The sequence below is a fragment of the Ptychodera flava genome, chromosome 3 (genome assembly GCF_041260155.1).
Source record: "Ptychodera flava strain L36383 chromosome 3, AS_Pfla_20210202, whole genome shotgun sequence".
NCBI classification, from domain to species: domain Eukaryota; kingdom Metazoa; phylum Hemichordata; class Enteropneusta; family Ptychoderidae; genus Ptychodera; species Ptychodera flava.
The window spans coordinates 39385023-39404888 of record NC_091930.1 but is presented as its reverse complement, the minus strand read 5'-3'; the positions used below and the strand labels follow the sequence as shown (position 1 = coordinate 39404888).

At 37.0% G+C, this 19866-nt stretch overlaps 1 protein-coding gene across 1 annotated transcript in view; it reads right to left on the bottom strand.

The window, feature by feature from the left end:
- The window catches only part of LOC139129296 (uncharacterized), a 413410-nt gene that overhangs the window by 166835 nt on the left and 226709 nt on the right, over positions 1–19866 (bottom strand). The window contains exon 4 of the mRNA XM_070694934.1: positions 411–872. Within this exon, the coding sequence (XP_070551035.1) occupies positions 411–872 (462 nt within the window). The remainder of the gene's footprint in view (positions 1–410; positions 873–19866) is intronic.

Here is a 19866-nt window from a genome sequence, read left to right as displayed (position 1 = left end):
AAGAAGCATTGCCCATTGAATTGAATACAATAATTATCTTCCATTCAAAACTTCCAGTATGAGGACATGATTGTCCTTTTATTGATATCACTGAAATGATATGAATATTTGCATCTAGACCTTATTGTCAAAACTAGATAGAGTATTTTACTAAGCATCCTCTGTTTCTGTTAATGCTTGCTTTTCTGTGTGCAAATTTGTAGCTGAAACCATGACTTTAGAAAACGGAAATTCCAAAACTTTGTTGAGTTCTCAATGGGAAAAGTCACTGTCCTAAAATACTATTATGTCTTTTTTGCAAAACTTGATTGTACAAATTGAGACAAGACAACACTCTTCATCTGGTAAGGGCCTTGACATAACCATAATCATAATCAGGATAATCTATTAAATTGTGTGCAATGTCTTACCAAGCATCAACTCCTGCCTCAGCTCTGTATATTGTTTCTGGTTGACATCCATGCTGATTCTCACGGTATAACCAGCCTTCTCTGCTTCAAGTCTTATGTCAGGTGATATAAGGAAACAAGTGAGAGCGCTCGCAATTGTTCCATCATTATATTTCTGCCAAAAATAATCTATATTATCTGCTGTTAGAAAGCTCAGAACAAACAACAGGCATCCAAAAGCAATTTTCTCCAGCACAGATCTTGATTCCTTAAATATCACACTTAACTGCTCTCTAGCTGCTTGATCTCCTCCTTCCATGATAAGTTTGCCCATTTTTTCAACATGTTCTTCAGCTAATTTTTGGAGTTTTTCTATCGCTTCCAGTCGTTGTTTCTGTTCTTTAAGTTGAAGTTGCACTTTTTCGCGTCTTTCATCCTCTCTTTCTATTTCATCTATCACCACTCTTGTCTTAGCATTCAAAGCTAGAAGGCAAATGTTGTACAATGTAATTGATCACAAAATTTCAAAAAAATTCCTTCACTAATAAAAGGGCATTGATATCTTGATTCTCAATAAGGGATTGGACGTTTTGATTTCAATAGCATCATTATCATACAATGTACATGTTTTAGTCCTTATTATCATTGGCAGCCAGATTTTCACGTACATCACCCAAAATTATAATTATTGGTTATCTGGAAATCTTGAAAGAGGTATGCATGACAAAGTATTTACATAAGTATACTGCCTTGCTTCAGAAATACACGGAACTGAACCAGGAATGTTGAGTAATGAAAATATCTATAAATATATTGTATCATCAACCACAATGAGACCGATATTACGGAAATTACACACAAGGAAAAATGTGACCATATGATTTCATTGACGTTGTTCAAGTAAAATATATTATTTTAATTATTTCTTATAATCTTCGGCAGTCAGCTTCCAACATATATCACCAAATATTATCATCGGTTATTTGGAAATCTTGAAAGAGGTATGAGTGATAGTTTGAAATAATTTACATGAGTATGCGGTGTTGCTTCACAAATGCTGATTATATAATACAGTACGTCTATATACATGGAATGGAACCAGGAATGTGCAGTAATGCAAATATTTATAAATATTTAGTATCATCAGCCACAATGAGACAGATATTATTCACATACACATAACAATGCGTATTTATCTATTTGAACGTATATGTGAATAAATCACTCGTCCGAATAAGACCCTGCTCGATCATAAGATTCCATGCAAATTCAAGTGATTTTAGTGTGCACGTTTGTCAATTATAAACCCAATCTCAGATACTTCGAGTTATTTATCAACTATTTAGTGTTATTTTAGTGTTTGTATGATTATCTGACATAATTCATATTCCAAGTGCTGAGAATGTGACAGTAAGATATCATCTTTTCATTAAATAAACACCAGTAATTGTTAATCATATGTAACGCTGACTTCCAATCATACTATACACAGTTTCAATTATTGTTTAAATTGTAAACTGGACTTTGTCGTGTTTACTTTAAAACAAGTCATTGACAATGACATAGTCCCCACTTGTAATAGGAGTTTAGTCTTGATGGGGCAGGGAAATGAGGTAATTAAGAAGTATCACTGGAGTGTATATGTTCAGATCTATGGACACATAGGTCTATGTCATTGTTCCCAATTTGAAACAAGAGGCATGTCTAAGTTATGGTTCTAAATCGGGACAAAAAGATCAGACCTCTAGCTGTATTGGCCAGCCAAGAAATACATATGTGCATAATAAATGAGGTACAAGATGTGACATCTTAAGGTCTATTATCCTATCAAAAGTGAAGCGTAAAGAACTTGTGGTTACTTAGTTATGCACATATATATATATATTCATTCAAGGTCAAAGGTCATCAAGGTCACGTGACATTTTGAAAAAAAAACATTGTATTGCTAATTAATCCATATATGCCAAAATTCAGACCTCTAGCTCTATTGGCTTGCCCACAATTATATATGGGCATAATTAACGAGGTAAAGCATGTGTTGTCATAAGGTCTCCCATCCTACTAAATATAAAGGACATAGCACTTATGGTTACTTATTTATTGACATAATCGTGTATTTTAGGTAAAAGGTTATCGAGGTCACATGACATTTTGTCAAAAAATTTCTATCCTATAGTCTATCCCTATATACTAAAAATCATACATTTACCTCTATTGGCTTGCTCAAAATTAGATATGCACATAATTAATGAGGTACAATATGTGGCATCATAAGGTGTCCCATCATACCAAATATGAAGGGTGTAGCACTTGTGGTTCCTGAGTTATGGACAAATATGTATATTTGAGGTCAAAGGTCACCGAGGTCATGTGACATTTTGTCAAAAAATTGTATTTGCTAAGTTATCCCTACATACTAAAAATCAGACCTCTAGCTCTATTGGCTCGCTCAAAATTAGATATGCACATAATTAATGAGGTACAATATGTGGCGTCATAAGGTGTCCCATCATACCATATATGAAGGGTGTAGCACTTGTGGTTACTGAGTTATGGACAAATATGTATATTTGAGGTCAAAGGTCACCGAGGTCACGTGACATTTTGTCAAAAAAATTGTATTGCTAATTTATCCCTATATACCAAAAATCAGACCTCTAGCTCTATTGGCTCGCTCAAAATTAGATATGTGCATAATTAATGAGGTACAATATGTGGCGTCATAAGGTGTCCCATCATGCCAAATATGAAGGGTGTAGCACTTGTGGTTACTGAGTTTTGGACAAATATGTATATTTGAGGTCAAAGGTCATTGAGGTCACGTGACATTTTTTCAAAATAATTGTATTGCTAAGTTATCCCTATATACCAAAAATCAGACCTCTAGCTCTATTGGCTCGCTCAAAATTAGATATGTGCATAATTAATGAGGTACAATATGTGGCGTCATAAGGTGTCCCATCATACCAAATATGAAGAGTGTAGCACTTGTGGTTACTGAGTTATGCACAAATATGTATATTTGAGGTCAAAGGTCACTGAGGTCACGTGACATTTTGTCAAAAAAATTGTATTGCTAATTTATCCCTACATACCAAAATCAGACCTCTGGCTCTATTGGCTCGCTCCAAATTAGATATGTGCACATAATTAATGAGGAACAATATGTGGCGTCATAAGGTGTCCAATCATCCCATATATGAAGGGTGTAGCATTAGTGGTTACTGAGTTATGGACAAATATGTATATTTGAGGTCAAAGGTCACTGAGGTCATGTGACATTTTGTCAAAAAAATTGTGTTACTAAGTTATCCCTATATACCAAAAATCAGACCTCTAGCTCTATTGGCCCGCTCAAAATTAGATATGCACATAATTAATGAGGTACAATATGTGGCGTCATAAGGCAGGGCTCGACGCAAGGTCAAATCATCCACTAGCCCAAAGGACTAGTAGCAGTTCATTTTTAGTAGTCCTAAATGAAATCTACTAGTCCTGCTCAAGCAAAGCCAAATGTTGCTCTCATGTTGTAAAGAGGTGTATATGACCATTCTCATATTTTTTGTCGCAAAGGTTTTTAAACCCAATAACTAACTTTCATGCAAGACTAGCACATTTGCTTACTGCAAAATGTTTAACTTTGAATCATATATAAACCACAAAAATAACCTGAATGAAATGTCCTGTGTAGGAGGAGAGGTCATGAAAATAGCCTATTGCCATCAAGAATAAAATCAGACGTAGGAATGAATTTGTTGGAAAATTCTTCATAGCTCAGGTAGTGCGCCATTAATTTGCAAAGGACATGTTTGTTCATAATGGGGACAGACTTGTTTCTCCAGATCTGAAATTCATACAGCCATTCACAAATGTTCCTGTGGAGTGCCTTCATATTTTTGACATATATCACATTTTAAAATTGACCAGCTTGTGGGAGGACCTCTCATTTGTAATAATGGTTTGTGAAAAATTTTGTTTTTAATTGTAAAAATGTTGCATTTTACCATTCCATGTGCTTGTGTCTTTTATGAGTTTTTGCCAGTTACTGGTAACACAAATGTGATTAGCACAAAAATAACCAATGACTCCCAGAAGTGATTGGATACAACAGTCTGATACACCCATTTCATACGTTGTTTTTTTCACTACTGTTTTAAGGTTCACTTCACTATTATTGCCCCAATAATTTACACTTTTCCACTAAAATGGCAAAACAATAAGTTGCTAGCACCAAGTTATTATCGGTGAGGAATATTCCCTCACCTGTACAAGCAGTAGCAACTTGCCATAGCACTGTTTTGGCAAGCTAGATGGCTCTTTTAAGATCAGCTTCAATCAAGCTAGGGGGTCTTGACTATATATGGAGGTCAGCATGTGGAGGCATTCTAAAGCAGGGTCAAGCTGGCTACGAACTATTGGAGGTGTGTTTGGGAATGCCCTGAAGAAATCTTGAGAAAAATCTTCTTTGAAAGGCAAGGATACAGTGTTTGAACGAAATTGTGGTGTTGCTCATGTTTTTAGGCGAAGTGATGAGCTTCAAGCAAACCAAAATACACGACGTGCAGACAATTCCGTTTGATGCTCAGCATTGAGCCATGTTTCCCGGGGCCATGTTACTATGGCGTGTACAGTACACAATTTGATTCTCCGTAGCAGGTAAACTGTTTCATTTTAAGTTGGTGATCAATAAAGTTTGCTTCACTGTTTCACTGTCCAATTTGTTTGGGTAAAAGTTAGTTTATTTTTATATAAAATGATCGAGGCTTGGTTCATTCTTATCGAAAGAGTGGCCCGGCGTCCCATTAGTTTTGTAGCGATAAACTTTCCTGGACAACTACGGAACTTGAAAATTGCACTAGTCCGCAGGACTACCTCCGAAGACATTTTAACTAGTCCTCTTGAAAATTTACTAGCCTCGGGCTAGTGGGCTAGCGCTTATGTCGAGCCCTGTAAGGTGTCCCATCATACCATATATGAAGGTTTAGCACTTGTGGTTACTGAGTTATGGACAAATATGTATATTCGAGGTCAAAGGTCACCAGGGTCACGTGACATTTTGTCAAAGTGTCTGAGATATCTGCATGAATGGATGGACTCACATGGATGGACTCACGGACTGACATGACCCAATCTATGAGCCCCCTGGACTTTATCTGTGAGGATTTAAAACTGTGTCACTGCATCCTTTTTGCAATATGAATACGATGAGAAACTAAATTTTTATTTTTCTTGGCCTTATACATGGGAGTCTAGGACTGCCTTATACATGGGAGTCTATGGACTGCCTTATACATGGGAGTCTATGGAGGTGAAAATTAAAAAGTCTAACGCGGCCAATTTGATCACATTGTGAAACAAATCGACGTGCATCTGTTTGAGGTAGGGTACTATCCTTGTCCTAAGTTTGAACGAAATCGCTGCAGGCGTCTCTGAGATATCTGCGTGAACGGACGGACAGACACATGCACAGACGTACGGACGCACGGACGGACGCACGGACATGACAAAACCTATAAGTCCCCCTGGAGGGTGTCCATGGGGACTAAAAATACTGAGGACAAAACTCAGCAGAGTCATCATATTGCTCTTGTGTTATGGGAAGTATCTATTTACCATTTCTTTGTGTAATGTTTTCAGATGCATTTGGTCTTTCTACCATCAATAAGTGTTGTTAGAACGACTAATAATATAAATGCTTGATTGTACAATGTGCTGCTAAGGGTATATAGACTGACTCCTTTAACCCTGATGGCACTTTACTTACATTGACGTCCAAACCTCTTTCTTTTCACAATGCCACCATGCAATCCCTTTCGGTACCTTTTCTTGTAGTCCGAAAATACATTGGATTTCACTGATTTTTGACAGCCTTCTTCTTATCTACAGTGAAAAAAGAGCTTTACTGAAAACTGTGACTATGATTGTGTCTAGCTTGCTTATTATATATGATATCAATAAATATGAGTTTCTCACTCAATTGGCTTTTCCTAATGAATATTCTTAAGCTCTTATGACCAGTATCATGACATGTTCATTTGCATATTGGCAATGATTTTGAGTTCTTGCCAAAAACGACAAATTTTCATTCTCTAAGTTTTCTTCAACTGAACTCATTGAATTGTGTGCAGTGTTGAATGATGGATGCAAATGCAATGTATAAAGGTGGAACTCCTGGAAAAAATACTTATTGCATCCTTAAATTAAGGTAGAACGCATCTCGAGGACAGACATTCGGACTTAACTATTATAATTCTCTTCTGATATACTACATGTGGGGGTTCATTTTAAAGCTCTTGGTGAAAGAAAACTTTTCACCGGCTTAGTTTTTCGAAATTCGAAAATTTTTATTTTTCTCCATAGAGTTAACACTGGGATGGCGGCCATTTTGAATTTCTAATATCGGTAAATCTTGGGTAATTTGTTTCTCTAGTACCAAAATTTGCACGGTGACCCCCTATTTTTATTCTTCATTTTGAAAGAGAATGATTGAAAGATCCCTTGAGGAAAGTTAGAGCAAAAGTTTAAGTCTTTCACTTTCGAGGTGCATATTACCTTAAATATAGAAAAAGTGCTGTTTGACTGTTTTTGACTACAAACTAATTTCAAATATAAATTGGCTATCTGCAGGTGAAAAGCAATGAAATGAACCAAGAATATGATCATAATGAAATCTGTATTCCACAAGAAACAGCATGTCCTTGAAACTTAAAAATTGCAGACAAACCAGTTCCTTTGTTTGAGTAAATATATTTACTTGTCTCCAGTTTTTAGTAGACTCACACACACCTATAGGCATATGGGCAGATAGATGTACACAGAAAATATAAATACACCCAGTAGTACAACATCAGCTCCATGTGTAAACAGACCAGCTGATGTTCACGTCATCCTGTCAGCCACATTGGGAAGGATGTAACTAGTCTAGGATCTCGAAGATCTGTCATTGTTCAAAATATTTCTGGTAGTTTTCGGGATGATTTCATTAGGATAGCCTTGATAGGTATTACAAGTCAACATTCATTAATCAGGTCATTTTCCTTGTAGTCTGAGTTCTTAACAAAAAGTTTCACTCTGGAAGTACCTCGGTGAACAGAAAAGCGATAATCAGTGCCGTGGCCTAAACCACGCACATGTATCTATGAGATCATACATCATTGAAGCCCGAAGCCTGCATTGCTTTTGGAAGAGGCAGGGGAGCATCTACTTCATCAAACTGGCTTAGATTGCATGTGTATTTAGAAGCATTTCAGCAAAGAGACACACTACTTACCGGGAGAATGTTTTTGCTGGAATTCTGTGACCCTCATTTTCAAAGGTTCTTTACCAATCTGTTCAAACAACTGAACAAGCAGACCTAAATTACTGTCTCCTATAGCACCACGATTGTTGAGGTGATGGAAGACATCCCATGCGTTTCTAAGCTTATCCATCTCTTGCTCCGCCACCTGGTTTCCTCGAAGTAGGTTCTTCATGTCATTTACATCATCCTCAGTCAAGCCCTTGGCAAGGTCTCGAAACAGGATGTTCAGTGGGCTGATTGCGTTGCCTGTGGAGCCACTGCCATAATGAGGAATAAACTAGATTCCCTGATGCTATTTACAATGTTACTGTAGTAAAAATCTTATCTTGGCAGGGCTCCACTAAGCAAATGCTATCTTATGGACAAGTGCATCACATGCAGTAGATTTCAGTAGCTATTTTATCAAAACACCAGGCACATCGAATCTGAGTAAAAAAATAAATACACCGCATTGTGTTATATTCGTCAAATACAAGACTGCAGACATTATTCTAATTTATTTCAAGTTGATTCACACATGTTTTTAATGATTGATGGCAGGCATAAACATGATACGTCTACAAGAATGTAGTTTCATTTTCCTGTCAAAATATGCATGTGAAAGTTTGATGTTCGAAAAAGATATTGGATAAAAGTCAATATATACACATAGAAATAGATCCCAGTTATAAAATATATTAAATGCAACAAACGGAATATATTTTACTGAGACCATCAAACCCATAACATGAGCAATATCGTAATTACATCTTATTGATTTATTGATCTATTTATTTATATATTTATTTATCTATTTATTATTTGGCTATAATCCTTAGCTACAGGTTTAATTCTCAGTAATAGGACCTCGTCACTGTATTTTTCACATATCCTTTGACCTATGCATACTGCATTGAAATGCTTTAACCGAGATACTCTACTTTGATAAAAAAATTTACAACCCTCCCGAGGGAGCAATAGGGAAATCTCATTTTGTATGTCAATTAGTACATAGTTTTTGAATTTATTTCGATAGTGTCCAACCTTACAAACCTTAATGTACATGTGGGCCTCAAAATCATTAAACATTCAAATCATAATTATTATATTGCATTAATATTCACGGAAACTAGTCAAATATCAAAACAGCAAAACACTTGTTTGATCACAGTCACCCTTGTTCTATTCCGCTCTGCGCCTATGCCCATAGACGTGTGTACATAGGCTAATTGTACTTAGCGAAATAGCGAAATGGCGAAATGACGAAATCACGATTTTTTTTTCAAATTGCACAATGAAGAAATAAAGATACTACACATAGAGAAATTACCTGCCACCTAGAGTATGCTGTACAATCGATGTTAAGCCGAAATATCCGGGTGCACACAATCTGCACGGTTGATTCCAAAACCCATGTGTATGCCATGCAGGTCGGAAATTGATAAGAAAATCTGCTGAGTTTCATCTGAATAAAGTCAAATTTAGTGAATCTGCACATGTTTTGATTCTCAACATCGAAGTTTAGCACTGAAAGTACGATAAATTCGGTGAAATCGCGCGATCGCGAACCCGGAAGTTGACAGCGCACAAAACCACGTATACCTCGAGACTTAGGGACAGGCCATTAGATCTTGGGAGGGGGTGGCCACGGTCGGATTGTGGAAAAACCCAATTTTGTACAACTGCAAATTTCAAATTTTCTTTTTTTATTCAAATGAGAATAGATGTGCAAATTATTTTTCTGGGTCCTTGCAGATTTATTTTACTCAATTGTGTTCTAAATATTTTGTTTATTTTGCAATGTAGTGTGGAGATTTTTTCCCCCAAACCTTTGTTTTGAATTTTTTTTCCGTTTCTGACCACCCCTTCCCAATATTTAAAGGCTCGTCCCTTAGATCTTTTGTACCAAGATAACAATGTTTTGCGTAAAGCGTGCACGTAGTTTGGCAGGAGTATGCGATAAAACGGTGACCAAACAAATAAATTAAACCGATAATGGTATCATCGCTAATCAGTGCCTTTTCTTTATACTGCAAAACACATGCCAGTAGGCCTAATGAATTTGTTGTGGTCGAAATACTTTTCATGTGACAGAAAATGACTTTGGTCAGTTTGGAAAAAAACATATGCCAGCTGTTTGTTCAGTCACTCGAAACTGAATTTGATTCCAAGGCCAATTTCAGCGATGTTCAACATGGCGTTTTACATGTAATGTTGTACTAGTAAGAGTAGGAGACGATTATAAAGCATACTCTAGGTGGCAGGTAATTTCTCTGTGTGTAGTTTCTTTATTTGTTTATTTTGCTATTTGGAAAAAATCGAAAATCGTGATTTCGCCATTTCGTCATTTCGCCATTTCGCTATTTCGCGGAGTACAATTAGCCGTGTACATATGCCTGAGAAGAACCAGCCATATGTGTACACACAGTCTGCGGGGCGCCGCATAGGCGCAGAGCGGATGAGAACACAGGTGACAGGGGTTTGACTAATGCCAATTTCCCTTTGCTTGTTTGGTGCAGCTCCTCAGCCTTGCACATTATTTAAATGTATTTTACCTTGTCAATTACTTCTTCTTGGCAGTTGTGAGACCAAGTGTCTGCTTACATTGTAACATTGAACTAGCTGCAGTACAATACCTTTAGGTTTGGCCCGGGATTGTGGGGTGGGCATCCGACCCACAAGCCCAGGGAAAACCTAGAACCACGGTACTGCATCCAGCATCGAACATACCTGTTAGTGTACTACTATAACTTTGACCAGAACTATTTTGGACTATGGACTTTGATCAACTGGAGCTGAAGCCTAAACTAGTCAGTCCCAATCGCTTCAAATTGCTGTGGCCATCAACTACCCCTACATTCAATCGGAATAAAACTTTTACATGTAGCTTAGAGTTTCTAGTGACGTTGTGCCAATAGAAACTAACTATATGAGAGGTTGAAGACTCTGACGTGGAAATATCATAGGAGAACTTACCGTAGTAGACCGCCTCTACCACGTACCACCATTTTCGACGCAAGTACCGCTGGGTACATCCTCGGCCTCAACTATTTTTTTTTGCTGGAAGAAATTTCTACGGTAATTCTTCAACTGACCCCTTAAATTTTTATCTGGTGTTTTGTATAACGCATAAGTTGTTAGCATTTCTCTAGTGATCAAAATTAGAGCCCGCACTATTTGTGGTCAGCTACAAGTCCGGTGAAGTCCGGCCGGTTCTGTCCCCGATTGAACCCCCATTGACCTTGTTTTACATGAAGTGAAGTCACGTGAGCAACCCTCAATCAAATTGACATAATGCAATGGCTTGTCAAATGACGTACGCACACACGCTATCTGCATGGCCACAGCGAACAGCAGTTCGGTTGACTGTGCAATTACCTACCATACTGATCTAACCTAAACCATAGACCCTCGAGAAAAACGGGTCTATGCCTAAACGCAAGGGACGCACCAGGCAAGGGAGATTCACTTATAGCAGGGGTGGGCATGCAAGTGTATTCAACCCAGTTTCTTCGCAATAACAATAAATCATGTGATTATAAAGTGATGCAATTGACAATATTGATTTGTATAAAATCTCAACAATATTACAGTGAAAGTGGCATCTCAAGCTAGATATCTGTCATAAGATAAATGTTTGAATAATGAGCAAAATGTAATCACTCAGTCAGTCATATGCTGTGCCAGTGGAATGCCTTCGAAGGTCACTTTCAAGAGAGTTTGATCGCCTGAGTCCTATTTTCATGGACTACCCACTGCTCGCGCGCACACACACACAGACACAGACACACACACTCTCTCTCTCTGTTGCCATATAATACATATTCTGCTTGTCTTCCTATAATTTTGTAGATGTGTCTTTCGTTTTACTGTGCTCTTCCTCGCCTTTCCTAACTGTTACTAAAATTACTATTTGGGTTTGCCCTCGCCCATTTTCAACAAGCACTTCTGGTACTCAATGAATAATTTTAACGGGATTAAAAATGATGAATTCATTCATGATAGGAAATTTGGCGAAATCCTACAGACAAAGGCAAATGATTGCAGTTGGGTCACACCTTTATCAGTTTTGATTTCGTTGGGATAGTTTCGAGACGCCTTAACATTCACATGCTGTCAACTTTTTGAATAGCGGACCGAGGTAAGCGGGCAGTTAAAAGTACTTTCTTACTTTTCCTCAGCTGGGAAATAAACTGGGATAAAAACAGAGACTGATTTGGAAAAATAGGAAATATGTAAAATACGGGAGGAAGACAGTCGAATCTGCGGGCCAGGCCGTTGTCGAACCGTGGAGGTAGCTCCATGGTCGAACGAAGTACCGCAATATTTTTTCTGTGCAAGGAAAGGTTCACGGTAAAAGTTTGTTTTTAAGATTAGCAGGAAATCTTATGTGGTGAATCATAGATTTGTTGTATGATGAGCTGCCGATTGAATTTTTAGTGAATTTGCCAAATTGAATAGGTTTACTTCCACCTTTTTCACAAGAATCTCTCTCGGCAAATGTATGAACAATGATAGTTTCCTTTGATGTTCCGTGATGGACAGTGCTGTGCACAGTCACACAACCAAATTTTCTCAAAAGAAAACATCAGCGCAACAACAAGTTTAAGTTTTTCACTTGCGCATTTGCAGTTATAACGGAGACAAAATTATAGTATTAACCCGCAGCGAAGAATCTAGGTCATTGTTTGCTGCCAAATATTCATTCTACAGGTACCTATAGGCTATACTACAAGCCATTCCGGGTCTTCTCCAAAATTGGCGACGCTATACCATAATATTTTTCCTATCAATAGCCAATAAGCGGCCAGCGGGTCATCAATCGCTCCAGAGGCAACTTTCACATACGTCCATGGGTACGTTAGCCAGAGTGTGTTGAACTTTATCCTGCTATAAATTCCTTCGCTACACCATTCACACAACTGTTCCGTGTATTACCGTAGGTCAGAGTAAAAAAATATTGTCATTTTTGAAAGAGGAATTTTGCCAAAACGCGTGGAATTGCACATTTAATGAGTCATTTGATATCGCAGGAATTAGAGAAGAGAGTTAATTCTCAACAGAACAACATAGGAACTAATTTGGGATAATTGAATCCTCATATTTTTTTCTAAATTTTCAAAAGTGTTAGGTTCCCTACAGTTGAATGATGCAATATCACAAATGACCCACAAAAACAAGTGTATAACGTAGCAGGTGAGCTTTGGGTCCGGCGTCAGATTGTCCTGCCAGGAAATTTACTTACTAGATTAGAATTTCAATGGAAGGCTATGACACCTCCGTAATCCTGTCAAGCAAGAACAAACTTGATCCCTGGGATCGAGTCCCCTACTTTAAACTATCACAATCCAAATTATCCCAAATAAGTTCCCGTCGTGTTACCGGTAACAATATTCTGTGACATATAGTAACAAAATTCGTCACCATTATCACAAAGAATTGTGTCAAGCGAAGTTGTCATACAAGAATTTCTATTCTGTTATTCAATTATTACGAAATTGTCTATGGCCAGCAGTCTTTGTATAGAGGAACGGCGTAAAACTGTATCAGATGCCTATGGGGAAAATTATCTCTTTTCAATAATTTTTGGCGCCGGTCGTGCGCGAAATCGTTTCAAACAAAAAATACGAGTCCCGGGTATTTGTTTTTAACTTCTTTAGTATCCAAGTATCCAAACTGAGAACCGGTCGTCAGACCTGTGACCTGCATGAGGTAAAAACCGGATGGTAGTTAGATCAGTACTTAGCCAGTGTTAGGAGTAAATTATTTAACACTGTGAGAAGTAAGACATGCGAGAGTATACTGTACTTTTGTCGCGAACAGAAATTTAGTATACACCACTTTTGGATTATACCCATGACAAACACACTGCCTATGAAGTAGCTCAATTTAGTAAATTCTTGATCAGCTTCAAAAACGTGATGCACATAGTCAGCAACCGAAAACACCACAGTCTAAATCTCCATGCACCCTTACAAGAATGGATCAATAACCGAGATAAGTTGTTTAACTTTAGTGGCCGCGACCCCACCACACGCCGTATAGTTATGAAACATTCAGACATACACGGTAACTTACGTAGTTTATAAACTTTGTCAAAGCAAAGAATTCATCGCTTACTAGATGTTTATGACTTGCCAGAAACAGAAACTTGTATCCTCCCATTTTAATGGTGTGAATGTCGATCTTTCAGTCTTTAATATAAACCTGTGTTGTCTCCAACATAATGAATATCGTCTATGTTTCTCTTTTTTCCACTTTGCTGTAGTAGGCGTGGTCGCCATCTATAACAGCTTTGCACGGGCAACAAAGAAAGCAGTTCAGCGTAGCCATAGTCTGTTCCGTACTACTTTCATAGAATCATAGTTCACAGCCTTTGTGATGACGAGTCCACATCGGCCTATCCTGTTAATTTGCTCACAGCTTCAGCCTTCATCAATCACTGCAAACGTTGTTAAGGGCGAGCGCTAGCAGAATATTATTACGTAAATATGATCGCATTTCCGAATACCTTGCCTTTATTTCACCTTCAAGTTGACTGTGAGCTGTTTACTTTCTCGAATATGTTAGCTTGTAGAGTAAGAAATATTGATACGAGCGTAATAACTGACAGACCTTCAAACAGCTATGACCATGCTATTCAAAACTCAGGAGGGTTGTAAAATTATTCCAAAGCGATATTGTATCAACATATTTTGATGCTATTGTGTTCAACATTTTCAATCCGCCTAATTTATAAGTATTATTCAAATAAAGGATTATTCATGTCAAAGTGTAGGTCCCTATCGTAATGATCGAGTTTAGGACATTATTATGTCTTAAAATTTAGCAAACAGAAAACCAATTGCTATGGAGTTTTTAACTGATCCACAGTCCCTTCACCATGGGTGCATTGATTTTGAATGACCGTATCGGATGACATTATTTCACGGTCACATGTTGTGTGCATTTGACTTGTCAGCTGTATCTGAGTATGAGTATCCAGTACAGCTGTCAGTAGAATGTCTGATTCAGTGCAGATGTTAATATAAAGAGGGATATGAAAACTGTTTTTAGAATATACGAGTGGAACGCACAGACCGTCTACTACAGTATTTGAAAATATTTGATTCAAGAATACTCTTCTTGAAATTTACAGTCATTAATGCTGAATTTCTGAATACATCTTTCACGTATAAAGTAATGAGAAAATCTATGAAAATAAAAGTTGAATAGACTTGGAGAAAAATGACAGACACTTCAATCGCTAAACCACGCAGTCGTGTGATAAGACAATCCGTTCTCATAATATACGAAACAACACGTGTGGAACAACTTACAATAATGGAGCACGATGGCAGATAATAGGTGCACGGTACCTTTTAAAACACAAAAAACATTCACAGCCTACTGCAATTAACATGAATCTAACAAAACAAAACGTCTGTGGTCTAGTAGAATGTTTCAATGTGCACTATGAAGTCTAAAAATAACGCAGGAAAAGAAAGTGGCATTGCCTTTGTATTGAAAAATACATAACAGCTATAATATCGATTTAATTTAATTGCTAGAAGACTGTTCCTATCCTTTGTTATTTTTTCTCCAATGCCAAGTTATTGTTTTGGGATCCTACAAGTTACTATGCGTATTCCTTGCTGTTAGGAAGCTCAACATATACACAATGACCGTTGTCGTTTTTTTCTGTGCCCCTAGAGTAATGCTCATGGTGGTTGGTATAAAACATATCATAACAATAAAACTAGTTGATTAACTTTTGTAGCATTATAATGAGCGTTGTAATAAGAAGGAAGCGATATTGTGAAAAGAAGAGTTAGGATTTATGCACTAACCAAGTATAAAATTATTGTAGTTTATTGCATACGGAGTATAAAATTATAGATATCTTTACACAATTAAGGTACGATGGCCTGATGCCAACATGCCCGGCCCAGCATGAGTTCACTTACTACTAGTACAGCATACGATAAAATGTGAACTAGAATGTCTTTGTGGCGTCAGGGAGTCTTTGGCCAGTACTGAAATTTGCCGATGGTCATAGCAACTTTAGGTACACCATATTCGGCAAGCTGAGTTCTGTCGTATGCTGTAACATACAGGTGAAAATTATGAACGTGAAATGCGACCGGACGATAAGAGGATACCGCGACATTGGCACTATAGGCATTATCGGATAATATTATCTAAGTTATCTAAGTTAGAGTCTAATATTAGAGGAGTGGGGAAAATGCAGATGCCCGACTTTCTGTTTTATCGGATAATATCCTATAAAATCGATAAAATCGTCTAAAATCTAAGTTAGAGTCTAATATTAGAGGAGTGGGGAAAATGCAGATGCCCGACTTTCTGTTTTATCGGATAATATCCGATAAAATCGATAATATCGTCTAAAATCTAAGTTAGAGTCTAATATTAGAGTGGAAATTGGTCGATGGTAGACATGCTGTTTTAATCCACAAACAGCATGTCGGGCATTGGCCACTTCCCAACCCCTCTAATATTAGACTCTAACTTAGATTTTAGACGATATTATCGATTTTATCCGATATTATCCGATAAAACAGCATGTCAGGCATCTGCTTCTTCCTTACTCGTCTAATGTTAGACTCTAACTTATATTTTAGACGATATTATCGATTTTATCCGATAATATCCGATAAAACAGAAAGTCGGTCATCAGCCATACCTCACTCGTCTAATATTAGACGCAAACATCTAAGTTAGAGTCTAATATTAGACGAGTGGAGAAGAGGCAGATGCCCGACATGCTGTTTTATCGGATAATATCCGATAAAATCGATAATGCTGTAACATACAGGTGAAAATTATGAACGTGAAATGCGACCGGATGATAAGAGGATACCGCGACATTGGCACTATAGGCATTATCGGATAATATTATCTAAGTTATCTAAGTTAGAGTCTAATATTAGCGAGTGGAGAAGAGGCAGATGCCCGACTTTCCGTTTTATCGGATAATATCCGATAAAATCGATAATATCGTCTAAAATCTAAGTTAGAGTCTAATATTAGAAGCAGATGGGTGGAAAATTCTAAAATCACTGTTTTATCGGATAATGTCGATAATATTATCCCTATTAGATCACTTTGGTCTCATGTTCCTGGAACTCTCTAACTTAGACATTTTAGACGATATTATCCGATAATAAAGAAAAAGCCTATGTCGCGCCTTCATGGATGATAATGGGTCAGAATAACATGTAAGATAATATTGTATGTCCCGGTGTGTAACATAGCCAAAATATATGCCCCTTGCTAACCTATCATTTCCATGCCAGTAAAAATAATGGACTTAAAGGGTCCCTGCCATAGTTAATACTGGAACCCCTAGTACTGTGTACATTTTTAACGTAGTTGAACGTGGGTCTTGTATTTTTCACTATCCTTTATTCATCTACATTTAGGATCTGGTCATCAGCAATGATACCTCATTGAAATTTTGGTCAGTTACGACAGGAAACTTTCAAAGCTTGCAAAACATCGCTGCCATTCTGCCTGAAAACATTGAACGAAATTGAAATGATATTATCATATACTAGTTAGTACATATGTGTTGTACAGTTTGGGTATCCCTGTCGTGTCGTGTTTTAATTTGTGCTACAATTAATCCGTAAAATGTGAAAGTACCGATTGAACTTCCAATACCTCGCCAGGTATGGTTAACCGTTTGAGTACTTTAATTTTTCCCACGAAAATTTTCATGCAATATTGATCAATATTTGATCAATTTTTTCATTTTTTTTCTTTTTTTTTACTCTTGGACCAAAGGCACAGAAGTGCTCTTTAACTACAATTTTTGGACGACATTTTAGCAAAAATGTGAGAAAATTTGTTTGTCTGAAACATATTGTCTGCATGATAATTTATAGAGACACAAAAAATTATGACTTTGCAAAGTTAAATGGTTTGTTCATTAAAATCATTTAAGTACGCTTCTTTGAGGTTAACTTGTATGTATATATGTAGATGTTAAACTCTTTCTTGTTTATTTTTTCATTCATTCATATATCAGAAACCTGTCAGTGTAAGTCATCAGGACAAAGAGCTCATTCACCTTGGAATAACACCACAGCCATGGTCAGGAAGGGGTCCTGTTGGGCAAGCTCATTACATCTTTTGAGTTTTGAATTTCCTCAGAAAGTTAGGTTCTTTTGGGCCAAAAATGCCGTATAACAGTTTCGACAAACTATACCGGAGTTACTTAGCAGAAATGGTGGTTAGAGGATTACTGTCGACGGGTAATGCATTCTACTTGACCATAGTACAAACAAACCTGTGTGCTCAAATGCATAACAATGAATGTATTGCCATACGCGTTTGTACATGTGATGGCAGTACAAGCGAACCCGGTGTGTACATGTACAAATTGGTTCGCTTGTACTGCCATTACGTGATCTTTAGGGTGTACTGAGTGTATCATTTTGGTTCTGGAGTAAAACCATTCGCAGGTTAAACGTAGTGGTAGAAAAGACCTTGCAGCCTAAGGCCCCCTCCCCCGTATTATGTATATTTTACTGATGGTCTAATGCCTATGAAAAGTTTGCATATTCATGTTCAGTTTTGAAATGTCAAAACCATGCATTTTGTTCTCAATTCGTTTTGAACTTAAATTCTTGCAGTATATTTAGACATCACTGACGCAGACAAAAATAGTCTTCAACTAACTTCAAAATGATAAACGAAATTTTGATTACCGTACAAAACTCAACGCATGCACATTTGACTAACTTATTTCAGATGTAACATTGTACCATTAAGATCATAATGTATAACTATGAGAAGTTTGAAGATTACTGCATTTTCTCTATGTTCTCAAAAACACTACTCCTATCAATAATTGTGCCTATTGATACAGGATATTTAGTTTTTACTATACTATCTGAACTGTCAAATACATTATTTGATTTAAGACGTTCCTGTACAAGTGTGTTGTTTGATTTGCTTTGTCAAGAAATGAGAAACACAAAACTTATCGTTACTTATATTGTGATAAGCTGTCATTGTTTGCTGATCCATTCCAAATTTTATTCTTAAGTTTCATCTATTCTATTTCCCAACAAGAATTTCGATTCAGTATCTAAAATTCAGCATGGATGTGAAACATTTTTGCAAAAGTGTTTGTCTACTTGAAACAAAACACAGGCTGATGTGACATCATAGCTTTCAACTTCTTCAGAGAGGTGTGAGAGCCAGCTCAACTTTGAGCATACATAAACTTCTGCCATAATACCGCTGAGGGCGCTATTTTCAACACTCGCTCAAACTTTAGCAGGGCCTTTCAGGAAAATCAGGTTAGTGTTCAACATGTCATTGATTGAATATAAGTCAATGATTTAATACCGTCTACTTATCTCAATGCTACTGTGGTTTTCTATGGTAAATTAATCATAACTTTGGAACGGTTACAAAAAAATGCAAATCACACAGTTGTGATGTGAGGTAAGTAAGGCAAGTACAATTCCATGTCAGTCACTTACAATCCTTGAAATTATTAGTCGGAAAATAAACAAACTTAAACAGAATGCGAAAGGTCATTTGGGTGGTTCAGCTGTTCTCAGACAGGCACTGAAACAGAGCTGTGTAAAAATATCTGGTGTAAGATGAGATAACAAGGACTTCATGGCGGGATATTTTCATTTTCACTTACAAGATCAGGTATACTATGGCAAAAGTGAAGATGATCATTTTAAGACATCCCTTTCGGCAGACATTAAGAGCCAGCAAGTGTGTGTGGTTATGCCATCATCTTGTACACCACGACCAGAACATGACATGTTGTATCTAATTCATTTTATTACTAAAATATACAAAATGACATCTACAATTGAACCATGAACATTTACAAAAACCTAAAATGCATACAAATTTCTAAATATGAGCATTCCAACTACTTCTTATACTCAATCCATGCTACCGGTGACTAGGTTTTGTTGGCCATCCTTTTGGCATATTTTGCAATGTCAGTATTATTGAAAAATATTGCTGAACATAAAGTAGACAGACTGCAACACTATTCATTGAATCATATCACTGAAATCAATGTCTTTATTCTGCCTGATGAAAAGTAAGCCAAGCAACACTATCAATAGAGGTACTAAAAGTCATATCTTTGAACAAATGCAGGACATGAGGACATATTCTGAAAATATTTGCAATTTAAGTACAATACACTTCTGCTAT